Source organism: Phascolarctos cinereus, unplaced genomic scaffold (genome assembly GCF_003287225.1).
Source record: "Phascolarctos cinereus isolate Bilbo 61053 unplaced genomic scaffold, phaCin_HiC Scaffold_5;HRSCAF=322, whole genome shotgun sequence".
NCBI lineage: Eukaryota > Metazoa > Chordata > Mammalia > Diprotodontia > Phascolarctidae > Phascolarctos > Phascolarctos cinereus.
The window spans coordinates 265,851,628-265,870,361 of record NW_027555958.1 but is presented as its reverse complement, the minus strand read 5'-3'; the positions used below and the strand labels follow the sequence as shown (position 1 = coordinate 265,870,361).

The window sequence follows — 18,734 nt, the reverse complement described above, 5'->3', positions numbered from 1 at the left end:
CATTTTCTAAAAAGAGTACTTTTTCACCAGTCTACACCTGTAATAAAAAACATTAACTACAGATGTTAAGTATCTTATAATGGTTTGAAATGAGCATAAACACTGCTGCAGATATTAAGTTCATAGAAGTTATATTACAATGGACATTTAAGACAGTAGATAAGACTATCAAAAAAAGGAAAAAGAGAAGAAACATCATTTAGCCATACAAGAAATATTTCAAAGAATGACACCAATATACATAATATTTAGACAACTTAAAGGAATAATTTCATAACAGCTAGAGAGTTATTAATATGTATATTTGGGCAAGGATTTATCTTAACAGGAGAATACAGCCAGAAACAAAAGAATTATTTTCAGTTAGGAAATTTAATTGTTGCTTTAAAGAACCTTAAAATTTCTGAACAGTTAATAGCCGAACATTCAAACATATAGTCAAGACTCTGAAGGGAAGGAAATGAGATTATAGCACCAGTGCTAAATTGCTACTCAAACTAACTCTAACAAGATTCTAGTAACAATTTTTATATTTTTGCCTCAACATACTTAATCAACATGCTTGTAACATTATATCCCTTTTCTCTGAGATGGACTCAAAGGCATTAAAAAACATTCCTCTGAGTAGATCATGCAAAATTTTTCATAAAATATGTGTGATGAGCAAACTCATTGAAATTTGAATTAGTTATATGTGCTAATTGTTTCTCTCAATAGAAGTGTTGTTACAACTTCAGCAAAACAATACAATGTTACAATGGAACACCAATAGTGGTGTTGTACTGAAACATCATAGAATCTATGCTACGGAGAAAATACCATATATGCAGAAATGTTCTCTCAAAATTTGGAAACTTACTCAAAAGTGGAATCCAGTAAGAGAATTCCTGTAAAACTCAGAAATATAAAAAAATTTTATTTACTATGTATACCTTGTTTTAGAGAATTTCTATATAAGAAAACATGCTTCTAGCATATTATATTAAAAAAAGACCTAGGTCTTCACATTAGAGACTTCCTTGGAGGAATAATTTTCAATTTTTCCGAAAGTACTGAAGATAGGAGAAACAATGCCAGTTTGGATCTCTAAACACTAAAAGAACTTTAGTAAAGGTTCCTCTTAGATTCTAATGTCACTGAACATATCTAGCAAATTAATGGTGATCTGGGGGATATTTCCACTTCAACAAGTTAGTGCTTCTTAAAAGATACTTTTTTAGAAATTCCCTAAAATTCAAAGCTAAATTCTAAGAATTGTGATAAGACCAAAATAAATTAATTTTCCTTCAATTTCTGCATCTTCTTGTGTTTAATGATAGCTGGCAGTATATCATGAGGGTTCACAGTATATCTTAAAATACAGCATTTGCAGTTTTAAATTATCATCTTGATTTTATTACAGTTTGAAATGCTAATATTAAGCAAAGATGATAAAAGATTCCTTCAAAACATAACTTCTAGGGAATTGAAAAAAAACCCACAATTTGATTTGTCCAAGCAGCCTTACCTGTCTAGAAGAATTCAAGTTTTGCATGCCCAGCCCTGAGGCAATCCCACCCAGGGTCTGATTAGGGAGTGCACTGTTTGAAAGGGGGAGCTTCAGGCTTGGTGAAGGCAAAAATGGTGAAGTAGTGGGCTCTTCCACTAGGCCGCCATCCTGATTGGAGAAAGAAAGGGTGAGCTGTGTGCAATGTCCAACAGCAGACAAAGCACAAAACAATTTCCCAAGGAAATATAAAGGATATGGATGAATAAAGGGTTAAAATATCAAAAAAGCATGAATAATAAGGGAATGAAGAATATGGGTAAAGGGAAAGGGGGGGAGAGAAAGAGAAAGAGTATTAAGATAGTTTTCCTTCCTTTTTTTTTTTTTTTTGCATTTTACAAACACACATACACAGAAGCTTCCCCACTCCCCCACCCCCCATGCATAGTACCTTTAATACTTTCACTAATCCTAGAAACTGCTAAGGGAAAGGAGAAAGGTCAAAGACTTGAAAACTATACCAAGGGTCCTAATTAGACTCTGATTATCTTCAAATAAGCAGATTTCCTTTGTGTAGTTATGAAGCTTGGCCCAGCATAGAATGGACAACTGATTAACCACCTAGATCCTTTTCGTAAACAAAATATACAAAGAAGGGGTGTAATTCCAACATAGAAACAAGTCCACTGGAGAACAAAAAAGAAACCTGATCTCTGATAGTCTGCCAATGATTCCTAGCATTTTCTTACTTGCCCTTCTGTTTTTCCATAATACTATGGAATAATACTTTTTTTTTTAAGGCAATTGGGGTTAAGTGACTTGCCCAGGGTCACACAGCTAGTAAGTGTTACGTGTCTGAGGCTGCATTTGAACTCAGGTCCTCCTGAATCCAGGGCTGGTATTCTATCCACTGCACCATCTAGCTTTCCCAGTATACTCTTCTATTTTTGAGATTCAATTCTTTTGCTTTAGCATTAAAGGAAGAAGAATTTACATAGCTCCTAATGTTCCAGGGACTGTGCTAAGAGCTTTACAAATATCTCATTTGATCATTACATTTGACATTAATAATGTCAAAATCTTATATGGACCTAATAGTTAAGCTAGGTATGCTAAATATTCAAGGCAACTTTAGGAAGCTTTTTCATTATAAGCTATAAGGTCCACTATCCCCCAAATACCTCAAAGTTTATAGAAGCATTAATCAATCAAAACCTATGAGTCAAGACTTGCTACTAAAATCATCACTGCTTATAGATCTCAGCTGGCAGATTAAACACATAGATCAGATCTGTTACAAAATCAGAATATCCAAATGTGAAATCTGTACTATGGAAAGGCTATTGAGTAGTTATGTTGATAGAGAAATATGTGCAAGTGACCGGTCAAAGTTCATCCAACTGAAGTAGACATCAGAATGCTTATCTAAACAAAATGACAACTCACCTTGTCAAGAAAGGTGGGGCGGTCCATGGAAGACTCTTTGGAGATTGGTGGGCGGCAGCCAAGGGGTTTGGTGACCATTCCATTATAGTCAGTCACTCCCATTCCACGCTTGTCCATTTCCACCTTCTTTTCCAGCAGAGCACCTGGAGAGAACAATGGGGAAAATTAAGCTTAAAAATGTTTAATTTCAGCCATTACCATCAGGTATAAGACTTGTAGCTATCAATCTCAGAAAAAAAAGATTCAAAGCTTTAAAAACTTTTGATGTCCTATGTTCCTGGATGAGTTGAAAGTTTATGGTACAGGGCTGTGGTATTTGCTTAGATGCATAATGTTATCAGGAAAGGGACAGAAAGAGTTCTTTCCTAAACTAAAGGTGAGCCATAAGCAAGAGGAAGGTTCTCTGCCTAAAAAATAACTTGTCAAAGATAAATTGGAGGAAGAATAATTGAGTTTTCTTTAAAAGATTAAGTTGTTTTAAGGAGACCACTCAGGCCACCTACGTCTTTGTTCCTCTCCAGGCCACACTCCTGACTCTCCTCCCAGATTTTCCCTACAGTGTCTTAGAATCTCACTCCAGCCCTGGATTCCACGCATTGAAAGTACCCTCTGGAGACTTATATGAACATATGAAAAATGAATTGAGCAGAACTATTAGAATATTATATACAGTAATAGCAGTATTATAATTATACTCCACTGTGAAAGACTTAGCTACTCTTGAGTAATATAATAATGCATGACAATTCCAAAGGACTAATTTTTAAAAATGCTATCCACCTCCAGGGAGAGAAATGATGAACTCTGGGTGCAGACTGAAGCATATTTCCTCCCCTCTACTTTCTTTATATTTCATACCTTTTTTTTGGGGGGGGCAACATGGATAATGTGGAAATGTTTCCCATGACTTTGTATATATAATGGCTATCATATTTCTTGTCTTCTCAGGGTGTGGAGGAAGGGAGAGAATTTGGAACTGAAAATTAAAAATAAAAAATTACCCTCCGTCCCTATGGTCACTCACTGACTGACTGGTTTTTCCCAGAGCCTCCATTTTAAGAAACATGATCAGGCCACTCATGCCTTCATTCCTTTTCAGACACACTCCTGACTCTCCCCTCAGATTTTCTTTCTTTTTCTTTTGTTGCTTTTTGGTGAGGCAGTCAGGGTTAAGTTATTTGCCCAGGGTCATATCGCTAGTAAGTGTCAAGTGTCTGAGGTTGGATTTGAACTCAGGTCCTCTTGACTCCAAGGCTGCAGCTCTATCCACTGTGCCACCTAGCTGCCCCCTCCCCTCAGATTTTCTCTAAGGTGCCTACCCTTCTCTTCCCCACCTTCATCCTTCCTACTCCTTTTCAGCTTCCTTTTATATGTTGTTTTCCCTTGTTCAAATGTAATCTCCTTGAAGGCAGGGACTGGCCTGCTTTTATATCTATTCCCAGCACCTAATACAGTGTTCGGTACATAGCAAACTCTCAATAAATGATTACTGACTTGTTGACTTTTCTTCAAGAAGCTACTATCAAAACCTTCCTCTAATACCTTTTGGTGGTATGAAGACAACACATGCCTACATTTGAAATAACCTCAACTCTCAGCTTTCCTCCACCATGATGAGTTTCTCCTCCCTTGTGTGGACTGTGTGTACTTCTCTGAAGAAGACTGCAACTTTTGGAAGCTCTATTTTGGCTGCTGGGTAAGTGTAAGGACTTCTAATAAAACCCCACTCTGCTACCTCACATATTCCTTCTGATAACCACAGAGAGGCCTACCAGACTTGACCATTTGTTCTATACCCTCCAGATTTCTGGGCACTGTTAATTCATGTGTTGATGTAGCCCAAGGACCTGTGGCCTTTGCCATCCATCTTACAAATACAGGTTGGTTCTGATCCCAAGAAGTGGTAGTAGCATTCAAAATTGCAATATTTGAAATTATAATAATTTGAAATATATAATTACAAATATAAACTGAAAATTTAAATATATAAATATGATTCCAGACCAATAGAAATATGCAATGAAAATGTTTTAAAATAATTTTTTATTTCTTAATTAATGTAAAATAAAGCAAAGAATAAGATGTATTTCTTATTCAAGTTTATTACATAGTAATAGAATAGCTATATAGAAAGCAAAATATAAAAGACTTGATCTAGTAGCTAAAGATAAGCCTTCACTGCCAATGTGATGAAAATGTCATTATTATGTCATTTAAAATATTTTAGCAGTTTATATTGAACTGTCTTCTTTAAATCTTTATATACTGGTAGGTGCAGAGAGTTTTATACACATCTCAGATAATTTGCATGTTCATATGAATGAACACAATGAAACAAGTACAGTTGGATGACTTGAGGTATTATATAAAATCTGTAATACTTTAAAAAGGATATTGTTGTCCTTGGGACCCTTTTCAATAACTGGGCTAAAATAACCTGAAAACCAATCTTCCAAAACAGCTTTAGCCACCCATGCTTTCTCATGTGACCATCAAAAAAATGGAAGTGATAGCCTTTTGGAGCACAAGAACTAAGTCTGAGAAACAAGCACTGGTTTTAATTTAAAATCCCCTTATGCATTTGTTGTTATTGTTTAGTTATTTCAGTCATGTCTGACTCTTTATGACTCCCTTGTTTTCTTGGAAGAGACACTAGAGCGGTTTGCCATTTCCTTCTCCATTTCATTTTTACAGATGAGGAAACTGAGGCATACAATTTTAAGTGACTTGCCCAGGATCACATAGCTAGTAAGTATCTGAGGCCAGATTTGAACTCAGGAAGATCAGTCTTCCTGACTCTAGGCATGGTGTTCTATCTACCCCACTACCTACCTGCCCCTTATGTATTACCTCCCAATTAGTGGTAGGTGATCCTTAGACGCTTTAAATCCAGGTGGAGTTTATTCATTCTTGGAAATTTAATTTCTAGAAGGCATCCTTTTCATCCACATTAAAAATTTATCGACCAGAATATCCACCTTATTTGATTGTCTTCTTCAAAACACCAATACATTTAGCTGCCAAGGCTTCTCTGGTAATTTTAACACTATGCAACTGAATTAGATTTTTAAAGTAATTGAACCATGTAATGCTTGCAGTAACTTTCTTCACTATTCATTTCATTTCCACTTTCTTTCACTGCCTTAAATAAACCTGAAGCTTTTGTCTAAATGGCTGCTGTTCTAAGAAGAATGAGTTTATTGATTACAATCTTCTATCTATACAACTTTAAGATGCTCCATTTCTATCACTGTAACACTTCTATTCCTTGTGATTGCTTGTAAACTACAAAAAGATGATGTAACTTTGTCTTTTTGTTTTATTTTGTCCGCATGTTTGATAATATCCAATACAGTACATCCAAGTATAACATAACATCTAGTTTTAGAGTTACTAAGACCACATTCATGCCATTCAATTACATAAAATTTTGGTTTAAATGTAATAACAAAGTCTCTTTTTTTCCTGTATCAGCAGTAATTCAATCTGAAATATTCTCCCTTTTGTCCATTTTGTTAAGGACTCTTTAAAAAAAATTAACACACTATTGGTAATATGGTACGCAGCACATCATAACCATAGGAGACAACAACATAGTAGTGTTTTAAAATCCTTATCAAGCTCCATGAATCACATTAATTGAATTTTGGCTTGCATTAAATGTGACCTAGTATTATTTTATAATTTGCACTAAATCAGACTTTGCATTATTTGAGATTGCATTAAATGCGGCCTTAGGACTTCAGGGATATCTTACAGCTGAACTCTCTTCTGGTTGTTGTGATCTCCAATTAGAATGTGAACTCCTTGAGAGCAGGGACTATCTTATCTTTCCTATTTATATTTCCAGTGCTTAGCACCATCTTGACAAATAGTAAGCATTTAATGTTTTTCATTCATTCACTGATTGAAAAACCAGGATCTACAACAAGAAGTCAGAGGGATTACATTCACACATTGCTAAAATGCCTTGAATTTGGTTAATCAAATGAGATTTTTATTTGCTCTTTGTGTCTATGCAAAGAGATTCTACAAGAACTCCATAAGACCTTACAAATTAAATAAATATATTTTAATATTCAGCGACTTCAATGCAAAGCTATAGAGGAAGAGGATGAAAAACTTTGGAAAACAAGGCTCAGGAATAAAAACAAAAGAAGCTAAATGCTTATAGACTACACAGAAGCCTCATGTCTATATATATCATGAAAATTTTTTTTAAAAGTAGAAGCAGGGAACCAGAAATAATACTAAATAACATCACAAAAATTAAAATGATTATACTTTAACTACAAAAAGACTGGTTAAAATATTAAAGTCATGTGAATTAGCTATCTGTGCACTATGTTCAGTCAGATAATGACGGACAACTCTACAATGACAAAGAGGAGGCAGAGATTCTCAATTTTTATTATACTTCTGTTTTCTCTGCTAAGGAGGTTGACCTTTGAATTGGAAATGACAGAACTAAATGGTTAATAAAGTTGATATTCATGATAAGTAAGGAGACAGTAAGAGAGCACCTTGGATGAATTCAAGTAAATGGGCCCAAATAAGCTATATCCTCAGGAACTGAAAAACAAAAAAAAAACCAAATAAACAAACAAAAACAACTCCACAACAAAACTGACATATGTGATTGCTAAGTCACTGTCAATAATATTTTCAGGATTATGGATAAAAAACAGGAATGGTACTACTTGCAGAAGGGCAAATGTCCTGATTTTCCAAAAGAAAAAAAAAGTAAGAAAATGAAGTTAGCAGATTATTAGTCATTAACTGTTGATTCTTGGAGAAATTTTAGAGCAGATTATTAAAGAGCTAATTAATGAATATCTAAAATGGGAAGCTGTGATTATAAAGAGCTGGCATGGCTTTCTCAAGAAAAGGTTATGTAAGACTAATCTTATCTTGTTTTTTACAACATTACTGAAATGGTAGATGAGAGAAATTCTGTTGATATACAGAAGTTTGTCTAGATTTTCACAAAGCATTCTATAAAGTGTTTCATATTATTCATGTGAAGAAGATGGAGAGCTGTGGACAAAACAATACAATTAGATGGATGCAGAACTGTTTGAATAACTGGACTCAGAGTAATCATTAATGAGTCGATATCAGAGTGGCAGGAGATCTCTAGTGAAGTACCCTAGAAGTTTTTTCAGATGATAAATTAGTGATTATTTCAGAGGGAAGGCACTAACATTAACAGGGACTCAGAGGGTCTTCTTAAATAAGATGGGATTTTAGCTGAGACTTGAGGGAAGCCAGAAGAAAAGACAAGAAAGGAGAGAACTCTGGGTATGGGGGACACCCAGTGAAAATGCACAGAGTTGTAAGATGGAGTGTCATGTTCAAGGAACAGCAAGTAGACCAGTGAAACTGGATTACAGAATATGTCTAGGGGAGTATGGTGTAAGAAGACCAGAACAGTGGAGAAGTGGGGAAGGAGAACGTAGGAAGAGAAGGAGAGCAATGAGGATCTGTATAAAGGCGGCGGCAGTGTCAGAGAGGAAAGTGGGCAGATATAAGAGATATTATAAACATAGAATTGCCAAGACTTGAGAGAGTTAAGGATGACACCTAGGTTTTGTGTCTGGGTGACTGAGAGGATGGTGATGCCCTTGAGAGTATTAGAGAATTTTGGAAGAGGGGAGAGTTTGGGAGAAAAGATAATGAGTTCAATTTTAGACATACTGAGCCTAAGACAAGTTTAAGATCTTTCTGACAGTTCCTACGTTCTCCTTCCCCACTTCTCCGCTGTTCTAGTCTTCTTACACCATACTCCCCCAGACATATTCTGTAATCCAGTTTCACTGGTCTACTTGCTGTTCCTTGAATATGACACTCCATCTTACAACTCTGCATTTTCACTGGGTGTGCCCCCATACCCAGAGTTCTCTCCTTTCTTGTCTTTTCTTCTGGCTTCCCTCAAGTCTCAGCTAAAATCCCATAGATAGAGTGATGGAATGGAGTCAGGAAGTCCTGAATTCAAATATTACCTCAGTTGTAACAAGGGGAAAGTCAATAAACCTCCTTCTTCCTCAATTTCCTCATTTATAAAATGAGAATACTTAAAGCATCTACTTCCTAGGGTTGCAGTAAGGACAGAATGAAGTAATATATATAAAGCACTTTGTAAACCTTAAAGTGCTGTATAAATGCTAGTCATCACCATCACAATCACCACCACCACTACCACTACCATTATCATCAATGGGATATCTAGTTTGAGATGTGCAAGAGGCAGTTTGGATGAGAGACTAAAGGTCAACAGAGAGGTTAGGGGTGGATATGTAGATCTGAGAATCATCTACATAGAGATTATAATTGAACTCATGGAAGAGAATGACATCACCAAGTGAAACAGTATGGAGGGAGAGGAGGCCCCAGGACAGAACCTCCACAGTTAATGGGCATGATCCAGCATAGAAGACTGAGAAGGAGGAGGTAGGTAAGTAGGACAACCAGGAGAAAGCAGTGTCATGGAAACCTAAAGAGAAATGAATATCAAAGAGAAGAAGGTTACTGACAGTGTCAAAGTCTGCACAGAGGTCAAGAAGGATAAAGACAGAGAAATAAGCACTGGATTTAGCAATTAAGAGATCATTGCAGAGGAGCAGAAAATAACACCTCAAGTCAAATTTTGGAGTGGCTTAGACAACAAAAGGTCAGAGTGAAACATTTTTCCAGCATAATATAACTCAGGAGGTCAGCAGAAGAGATCTGTAATATGGGTGAGGGTGGGAGGTAGAGGTTGGTGCCTGCCCAGAGTGCATGCAACAGTACCAGTAGTGGGTCTTGCAGGCAGCTATCACAGGAGCAGCAGCACCAGCTTTGGGAGCTCTCCTCCCAGAGAGGATAAGTGGGTCAGACAATTGGTCAGAAAGAGATCATAGGGGACTCTTTGCTGGTATTGGGTGCAGCTGGCACTGACTGGCCACTGTCTTGCCAACATGCAGTTCTGAATCCCAGTTCTAAGATGGAGAGGACAGGAGCATTTGTGGTCAGTCACAAGGAAGAGTGGACATAGCTGTAGGGGAGCAGGTGCCCCTCCTGGGTAAAGACCAGAGTACAGACAAGGAGAGCAGTGGCCACATCTCTTCCAGGATTATACCACCTTGGAAGCATTGAAAACTTGCACACCCCCAGAACTAGGTCTGAAAACAGCAGCAGGGAAAGCCTGAAGCTTGGGACAGTGCATCTGTATCCCTGGGTGGGCAGAGCCCAGCTTTAACATAAAATTCAAAGTCAAGAAATAAGCTTTGAAAATTAGCAAACAAGGGGCAACTAAGTGGCGCAGTGGATAGGGCACTGGCCTTGAAGTCAGGAGTAACTGAGTTCAAATCTGGCCTCAGACCAAACATTTGACACTTACTAGATATGTGACCCTGGGCAAGTCACTTAACCCCTATTGCCTAAAAGAGAGAGAGAGAGAGAGAGAGAAGAGAGAGAGAGAGAGAGAGAGAGAGAGAGAGAGAGAGAGAGAGAGAAAACTTGTAAACAACAACAACAACAACAACAAAACTTGACCTTAAAAAGCTACTATGGTGACCAAGACCTAACCTCATAAGAAGTCAACAACGTGAAAACAGCTACAAGAAAGGCCTCAAAAAATGCTAATTGGACTCACATCCAGCAAGAATTCTTGGAAGAGTTAAAGAAATAGATAAAAGTGGTAGAGGAAAAATTGGGAAAAGAAACTAGAGTGATGCAAGAAAATTATTAAAAGAGAATCGACAGCTTGGCCAAAGAGGTACAAAAAAATACTGAAGAAAATAACATCTTAAAAAACACAACTGGTCTAATGGTAAAAGAAACACAAAAATTCACTGAAGAAAAGAACTCCTTAAAAAACAGAATGGGCCAAATGGAAAAGGAGGTACAAAAGCTCATTGAAGAAAATAATTCCTTAAAAATTAAAATTGGGCAAATAAAGTTAATGATTCTATTAGACATTAAGAAACAATGAAACAAAGTTAAAAGAATTTAAAAAAAAGAAGAAATGTGAAATATCTCATTGGAAAAACAAATGATCTGGAAAACATATTGAAGAGTGATAATTTAAGAATTATTGGATTGCCTGAAAGCCATGATTAAAAGAAAATCCTAGATATCATATATCAAGAAATTATCAAGGAAGATTGCCTTGATATCTTAGATCCTGAGGGTAAAAACAAAATTGAAAGATCAGCTGATCACTTCCTGAAAGAGATCCCAAAATGAAAACTCCCAGGAATATTATAGCCAGATCCCAGAGTTCTCAGATCAAGGAGAAAATATTGCAAGCAGCCAGAAAGAAATAATTCAAATATTGTGAAGTCACAGTTAGGATCACACAAGATTTATCAGCTTACACATTAAAAAACTGGAGGCCTTACAATATGATATTCAGGAAGGCAAAGGATCAAAGATTACAGTCAAGAATAAACTGCCCAGCAAAACTGAGTGTAATCTTTTAGGGGAAAAAATGGACATTTATGAAATAAAGGACTTCCTCCCATTCCTGATGAAAAGACTAGAGCTGAATAGAAAATCTGACATTCACACACAATACTCAAGAGAAGCATAAAAAGGTAAACATGAAAGAGTAATCCTAAGAAATTCAATAAAGTTAAACTATTTACATTTCTATACAGGAAGATGATATATGTAACTCCTAAGAACTTTATTATTCTTAGGGTAGTTAGAAGGAGTCCTCATAGACAGAGGGCATGGGTGTAAGTCAATTATGTTGGGAAGATCTCCAAAAAAAAAAATGAAGGAGTAAGAAAGAGGGATACACTGGGAGAAGGGGAATGGGAGAGGAAGAATGGGGAAAATTTTTTCATATAAAAGAGATGTGGAAGGAAAAGCTTTTATAGTGGAGGGGAATCTAGGTGGTGGGCAATGCTTGAATCTCACTCTCCTTGAACTGGTTCAAAGAGGGAAGAATATATATATACACACAGCTAAGGATAGAAATCTACTTTACCCAATAGGGAAATTGGAGGGGAAGGGGATAAGAGATATGGGGGGTGGAAGGGGGAGGGAAAAGTGATACAAAAAGAAGGCAGATTAAGAAGCAGTGGTCAGAAGCAAAACAGACTTTTGAGGAGGGGCAGGATAAAAAGAGAGAAGGATAAACAGAAGGAAATAGGATGGAGGTAAATACACAGTTAGTAATCATAACTGTGAATGTGAATAGGATGAGTTCACCCATAAAATAGCAGATAGCAGAATGGATTAGAAAGCAGAATCCAACAATATGTTGTTTATAAGAGACACACTTGAAACAGAAAATGACACAAAGAGTTAAAAGAAAGGGCTAGTGCAGAATCTATTATGATTCAGCTGAAGTAAAAAAGCCCAGGGTAGCAATCATGATCTCAGACAAAGCAAAAGCAAAAACAGACCTAATGAAAAGAGACAACCATGGAAACCACATTTTGCTAAAAGGTACCATAGGCAATGAACTAATTTCAAAAATTTTTACAGCAACTTTCTCTAAGAAAGGCCTCATTTCTTAAATATATAGGGAATTGAGTCAAATTTATAAAAATAAGAGCCATTCCTCAACTGATAAATGGTCAAAGGATAACATTTCATTGAATTATGAAAGTGGGCAAGAAAACACTATTCTGAGAGGCGATCCATAGGCTTTATTAGGTTGCTAAATAGGTCCAGTGATACAAATAAGGTTAAGAATTTCACTATTATGTCTACACACAAAAATTTAAAAAAACGATGCATTCTGAGAGTGGGGACAGACAAATTCTTAATCCTTTAAATGTGTACTATAATTTGTATCTTCAGTGGTACACTTCTTGGGATTTAAACAGCTCATTTCTTAGTAAATGAACATCATACTTTGTGTCCTGAAATATCTAAGGTTCTCTCTTCTACTCAACAAATACTCAAATATTACTTGATGATATTGAGAAAAAAAACTTTGAAAATTCAAACTTCATTGGCAAGTTCCTCTTTTTAAAGCTTTTGTTTTGGGAACAGTATTTTATTACTTACTCATGGCCTGATCAAGATTCATATTGTTACTCTTCAAAGCTTCTTCAGCCGGCTCTCTCTGTGGGAAAACAAAAAAAATTGTATTTTCATAATGTGTCTATTTAAAAACTTGGGAAGACTTGAACATACATCAAAGAAATTATTTTTAAACTAAATTACTTGCAATAATAAAATTAATTGAATATTTTTATTTGATTTATTCAATTTAACATTCCTGTTTTCTATAGATTTTGACTACAGCCAATACAACCTTAATATAATTACATTCAGTAGTCTATGGAAAACTATATGCACAACACAAGGAAAAATGGGTTACAGCAGTTCACCGAAGATAAAACTTTAAAAAATTAAATTAGTAAGGCAGATGTACAGATTACTCAGATGCTCAGTGTATGGTAGTCAACACTTCTTTATTTGTCTTTTCCCAGGTTTAGGTGGACTTTTTTTCAAGTGATGGCAAAAGAATTAGAGTAAACAGCCTTTTCATTTCCCGCATCTTATCATTTCTATTACTTGTCAGTTAAGATTGCAGTTAAAAGTAGGTGCTCTTTCATTACCATAATAATTCAAAAAAACTATGCCTCTATAGTTAAGATTACTTCCTATGGAAAGAGAAAAAGAAATTAAGTATAGGCAAGTGATGACTGAAGGTTTTTTGATTTTTTTGATTTTTTTTTAAGCAGGAGAATGATATGGTAAAAAAAAAAAGATGTTTTAGAGAAAATAATTTACCTCTGTATGATTTTTAAAAAAAATTCTGAACTTAACCAACACTAAATAAGATAAGCATTTCCATAGACAAAGGAGAACAGAAAAGATGATTGTACATGAAGGTATGAATATGTATTGTGTATAGGCTGCTTTTCTTTTTAAATATATAATTAAAATTCAAGGTTTATTTTCGAAGCCATCCTGCTTGTGTTTCCTGCTGAACTTTGTTCTGTTTTCTTCTATTTATTTTAAAAGATGCCTCTCTTTTCTTGACCTTATTCTTCATTCTGGTGATCCCATTTCTAACCTACTTCCCAACTCCTCTTCATAAAATATTTTGAAAGAAAAATAAAACTCTTGCATTAGATACACATAGTCAAGTCCTCAAATGGCCATGTTTGAAAAGGTGTATGTTGTTCTGGACCCTTCACCTTTCTGTCAAGAGGTAGGCAGCATTTTTCATTACCAGTGCTTTGTAAGTGTGGTTGATCATAGCACTGCTCAGAGAGCTTGAGTCATTCAAAGTTGTTTTTTAAAAAATTTAAAAAATTTTAGTTGTTTTTCTTTAAAATATCATCACATAAATCATTCTCTGGGTTCTGCTCACTTTATTCAGCATCTATTCATTTAAGTTTTTCCACGTTTCTCAGAAACCTTCTATTTTGTCACTTACAGCCTAACAATATACCATCACATTCACATTCTATAATTTGTTCAGTCATTTCCCACTTGCTGGGTACTCACAGTTTCCAGTTCTTCTCCACTATGAAAAGAACTACTATAAATATTTTTGTACATATGGGTCCTTTCCCTCTTTCTTTGATCTCTTTGGGATTTAGGTATAATGAGTGGTATTGCTAGGTCAAAGGATATGCACAGTTTAGCGGTTTTGGGAGAACAGTTCCAAATTTCTTTCCAGAATGGCTGGACCAATTTACATCTTCACTAATATTGTATTAATGTGCTTGTTTTCCCATAGCCCCTCTCGAAACTGCCATTTTTGCAAAACTGATGGTAGATTAGAATCTCACAACTGCTTTAATTTGCATTTCTTTTACTATTATTGATTGGGACATTTTTTTCGCATGGTTATTAATGGCTTGTATTTCTTCCTTTGAGAACTAACTTTTCATAACCATTGACTATCTACTAGGGGAACGACTTTCATTCCTGTATATATGAACCAGTTTCTTTCATTCCTGTCTATATGAACCAGCCTTCTTACAGAGGCTTTTCTCCCAGTTTTCTCTTCTAATTTTAATTGCATTGTGAAAACTTTTAAAATTTTATGTAGTTCAAATTGTCCATTTTATCTTCTGTGATTCTTTCCCTCTTGCTAATCATAATCTCTTCTCCTATCCATAGTTGCAGTGTTTTGAAGCTGTATTCATTCATATAGTTCCTGTGTGTGTCATGGTAAGGTGGATTCCCAGATATTTTATACTTTCTGTAATTATTTTGAATGGAATTTCTCTCTTTTCCTGCTGGGTTTTGCTTGAAATAAACAGAAAGGCTGATTTATGTGGGCTTATTCTATATTATTTTACTTTGCAGAAGTTAGTTTTAATTTTTAGTTGGCTCTCTAAGATTCTTTAAGTAGACCATTATATCATCTGCAAAAAAGTGATAATTTTCTTTGCTCTTTGCTATGCTTATTCTTTCAAATTATTATTTTCTGTCTTACTGCTATAGCCAACACTTTTTGTATTACATTAAATAACAGTGGTAATAATGGATATCTCTGCTTTACCCTTGACTTTATTTAAAAGGCTTCTACTATATTCCTATTACATATAATAATGGGCTCTGTTTTAAAGTTATTTACCACATTAAGAAAAGATCCATTTATTCTGATGCTTCTTAGTATTTTTCCAAGAAAAGTGAGTATTTTATTTTATCAAGTCTTTTCTGCATATAATATTTGATTTTGATTGTTCTTGTTACTAATGTTATTTATTATGTTTATAGTATGCATAATACAGAACTGACATTATATATCCAGTATAAATACAAACTGGTCACGATGTATAAACTATTATATATTATTTAAAATTCTTATATCAATACTCACCAAGGATATTGGTCTGTAATTTTCTTTTTCTGATTTTTATCTCCTAGTTTACATATCCAAACCAAATGGAAACATTTACATGAACTGATTGGAAGTGACGTGAGCAAAGTCAGGAAATTTTAAGTGGAAAGTACAACCACCATAAAAACAATTAAAACTGAATGTGAACAAGCTCAAAGATGAGATATGAGAAGACACCTCCCTCTGCTCCTTTGTAGAGGCTGAGGTCTACAGGTATGGAATACTGCATATAAAATCATATTTTTCCCATGCGTCAATCAGGTCTGCTGAATATTTTTTCTCCTCATAAAATTCTCTTGTAAGGTATAGATCTCTTGGAGGAGGAGGCATATAGGGAGAAATAGGAGATAAAAACAAAAGACATCAATAAAGTCTAATGGAATTAGTTCTTCTTTGATGTCTGATGGAATTTACTTGTGGTCTTAAGGTTTTTTCTCGGGGATTTCATTTATGGTTTCTTCAATTTCTTTTTCTAAGCATTTTAATATTTTGGAAAAACTTTTCATGTTAAAATTATATTCTGAAAATTTGAAGCATTTTACAGGCTTTCTCAATTTTTCAAACATTCTATCATATAATTCTCTAGTTTATAAGTAATGAACTGATTAACTAATTAACTGACTTTTCTTTTGCCTTTTCTTTTTTTTTTAGGCAATTGGGGTTAAGTGACTTGCTGAGGGTCACACAGCTAATAAGTGTCAAGTGTTTGGTTTGAGGCTGGATTTGAACTCAGGTCCTCCTGACTTCAGGGCCGGTACACTATCCACCGCGCCACCTAGCTGCCCCCTTAACTGACTTTTCAAGTGCCAGAAGAATATATTAAGAGAAAGGTGAGTTAAAGAGTATGTTTTTAGTATATGTGATGCATTCATTACTTTGTGAATACCCATTTTATTATATAAATATGCCTACAGCTATCTGAATAAAAGTTTTGAAAGACTATAATAGAGGGAGCAATAGACTACTGGTGGTATAGTTTTTATACTTCAAATTTTTCTTTATCTTTGCAATATGGAACATATGAAAGAAAATGAAGTCACATAGTCCTTTATCCTTTTAGCTATTTTCTCAAGTTGTTTTTTCTTCAAAGAACAGAAGAGATTACAAGGACACTATAACTTTCCAGTCAAATCTATAATATGATGAATTTCAAAGTTAGTGCGTTTCAACATCATCCTTAAAATAATTCCTTTCCTGATCAGTAAACACAAGTGAAAAGATGTGTATTTAATCATTTAACAAAATCTGTTACTTAAATATTAGTGGTCAGATACAGTACCAACAAAATAAAATGCTAATTACCGGAAAGCCCATGTCTGTGAGTTGTTTAATCAGACGGTTCATGATCCAGGCCTCATCTTGCTTGCTAGATGTCTTCATGCCCTAGACAAACGAAATGTTATGTAGTCAAATGAAAAAAAAAATCTATTAATCATTTCTTTGTTGTATTTACAAAAAATAAGGCATGGTCCTAATCTATTTCAGTTTAGAATTAGAAAATCTCTGAATCACTACTTAATAATTTTTATATTCTGGGAAATATTTAATATGTGCTCACTGCTAATATTATGGATTATTTCTGTATTCATAGGCAGGGATATGTGCATAAAAATAATTCATTAACTAGAAAAGCAAAACAATTACTTTTTCTTCCTCAGAGAATTAATGCAGCTAATTATAAATGTACATTTTGAAAATTAAATGCTCTTATTGAAAACATAACAAGCACTAATGGAGGCTAACTAAAAATCACATAGTAAATTTTAGGACTTTAAAAATATAGAGACAGACACAAAATAAGGTCTTCCATCAACAAGAAGAGTGAGAGAAACAAAAAAAATTCATTTTATTTAGTTTTATTTTCTATTGCTACAAAGCCTTTATAATTGAGAAAAGGAAAGAAAGGTCACTTATAGAAAGACAGAAAAAAGGATAAATGCAGAGAAGGACAAAAAAACCTAAAGAGACTTAAGTGATCTGCAAAACCCCTAATTTTTAAAACTTCCTCATTTAAATTCTAAAATGATACAAAACCTCCCTAACAATAACTTTATATTACTCCAAACTCTAGAAAATATTCTTCACGAAGATTTTCAAAACTATGTAATAAAAGTGCATGAGGACATTATTAAATTATTTTCTTAAATAATCTTATTTGGTCAGTTTAATCATTATTATATCATATAATCATATGATCATAGCTTTAGGACTGCAAGGGAACTTAAAGGAATCTTATCCAAGACTTAAATTTTGCATATGAGGAAAATGAGGCATAGAGGGGTTAAGTGACTTGTATTTTCTGACTCCAAATCCAGCACAGTTTCTCCTTTACCATGCTGTCTTTCAATAATGATTTAAAGTCTGGGCTCATAAAAGTTGAATTTCAGAGTTAGTATATGTCATGACTGATGATTCAAAACTTTAATTCAATATTTTAACTAAAATTTGGCATGTGTATTTGGCATGTGTGTGCAGCCCATCAATATTAATGATTTCTACTTCTCAATTTAAATGTAAAAAAAGTTATTTTGCATGTGGGTACAATAGCTTCCAATACTGCTGAACAAACTGGCTTGACTTTAGTTTTCCCATAATAACTATGGAATTCAGAAAGGGAAGACTGCTTATTACTACTTAATGTGTCTTAACTAGCCCTGATTTCTCTTTTCTAAAAGGAAATTCTACCTTTTGAAGTCCTTTCTTTGGGGCATTCCCCCAGGAACTGCAGGAGGAGTTGCTTTCTTGTGAAGCAGCATTATTCCACATATCTCCTTCTTCATCTTCCCACTGATTGGTAGTGAGGTTCATTTCATCCCCACCACTGCCCCAGCCTTCTTGCATAGATTTTGAAGCTGGAAGGAAAAAAAGTGACATATCTACTTAATGAATATGTAATGTACAGAGCAAACACTGTTTCACTGCATGTAATCTCGGAAGCGGTACAACTGACACTGAGCTTTTGACTTCAAAGCCATCAGGACTGTCACTCCAATT

At 34.8% G+C, this 18,734-nt stretch overlaps 1 protein-coding gene across 12 annotated transcripts in view; it reads right to left on the bottom strand.

Annotated features, from left to right (window-relative positions):
* The window catches only part of TNRC6C (trinucleotide repeat containing adaptor 6C), a 241,136-nt gene that overhangs the window by 52,138 nt on the left and 170,264 nt on the right, over positions 1-18,734 (bottom strand). For all 12 annotated transcript variants that reach the window (XM_020965929.2, XM_020965932.2, XM_020965930.2 and 9 more), the window contains 5 exons: positions 18,426-18,592; positions 17,043-17,123; positions 12,938-12,995; positions 2,933-3,075; positions 1,508-1,657 (listed from right to left, as the gene is read on the bottom strand). In XM_020965929.2, coding sequence (XP_020821588.2) covers positions 1,508-1,657; positions 2,933-3,075; positions 12,938-12,995; positions 17,043-17,123; positions 18,426-18,592 — 599 coding nt within the window. The remainder of the gene's footprint in view (positions 1-1,507; positions 1,658-2,932; positions 3,076-12,937; positions 12,996-17,042; positions 17,124-18,425; positions 18,593-18,734) is intronic.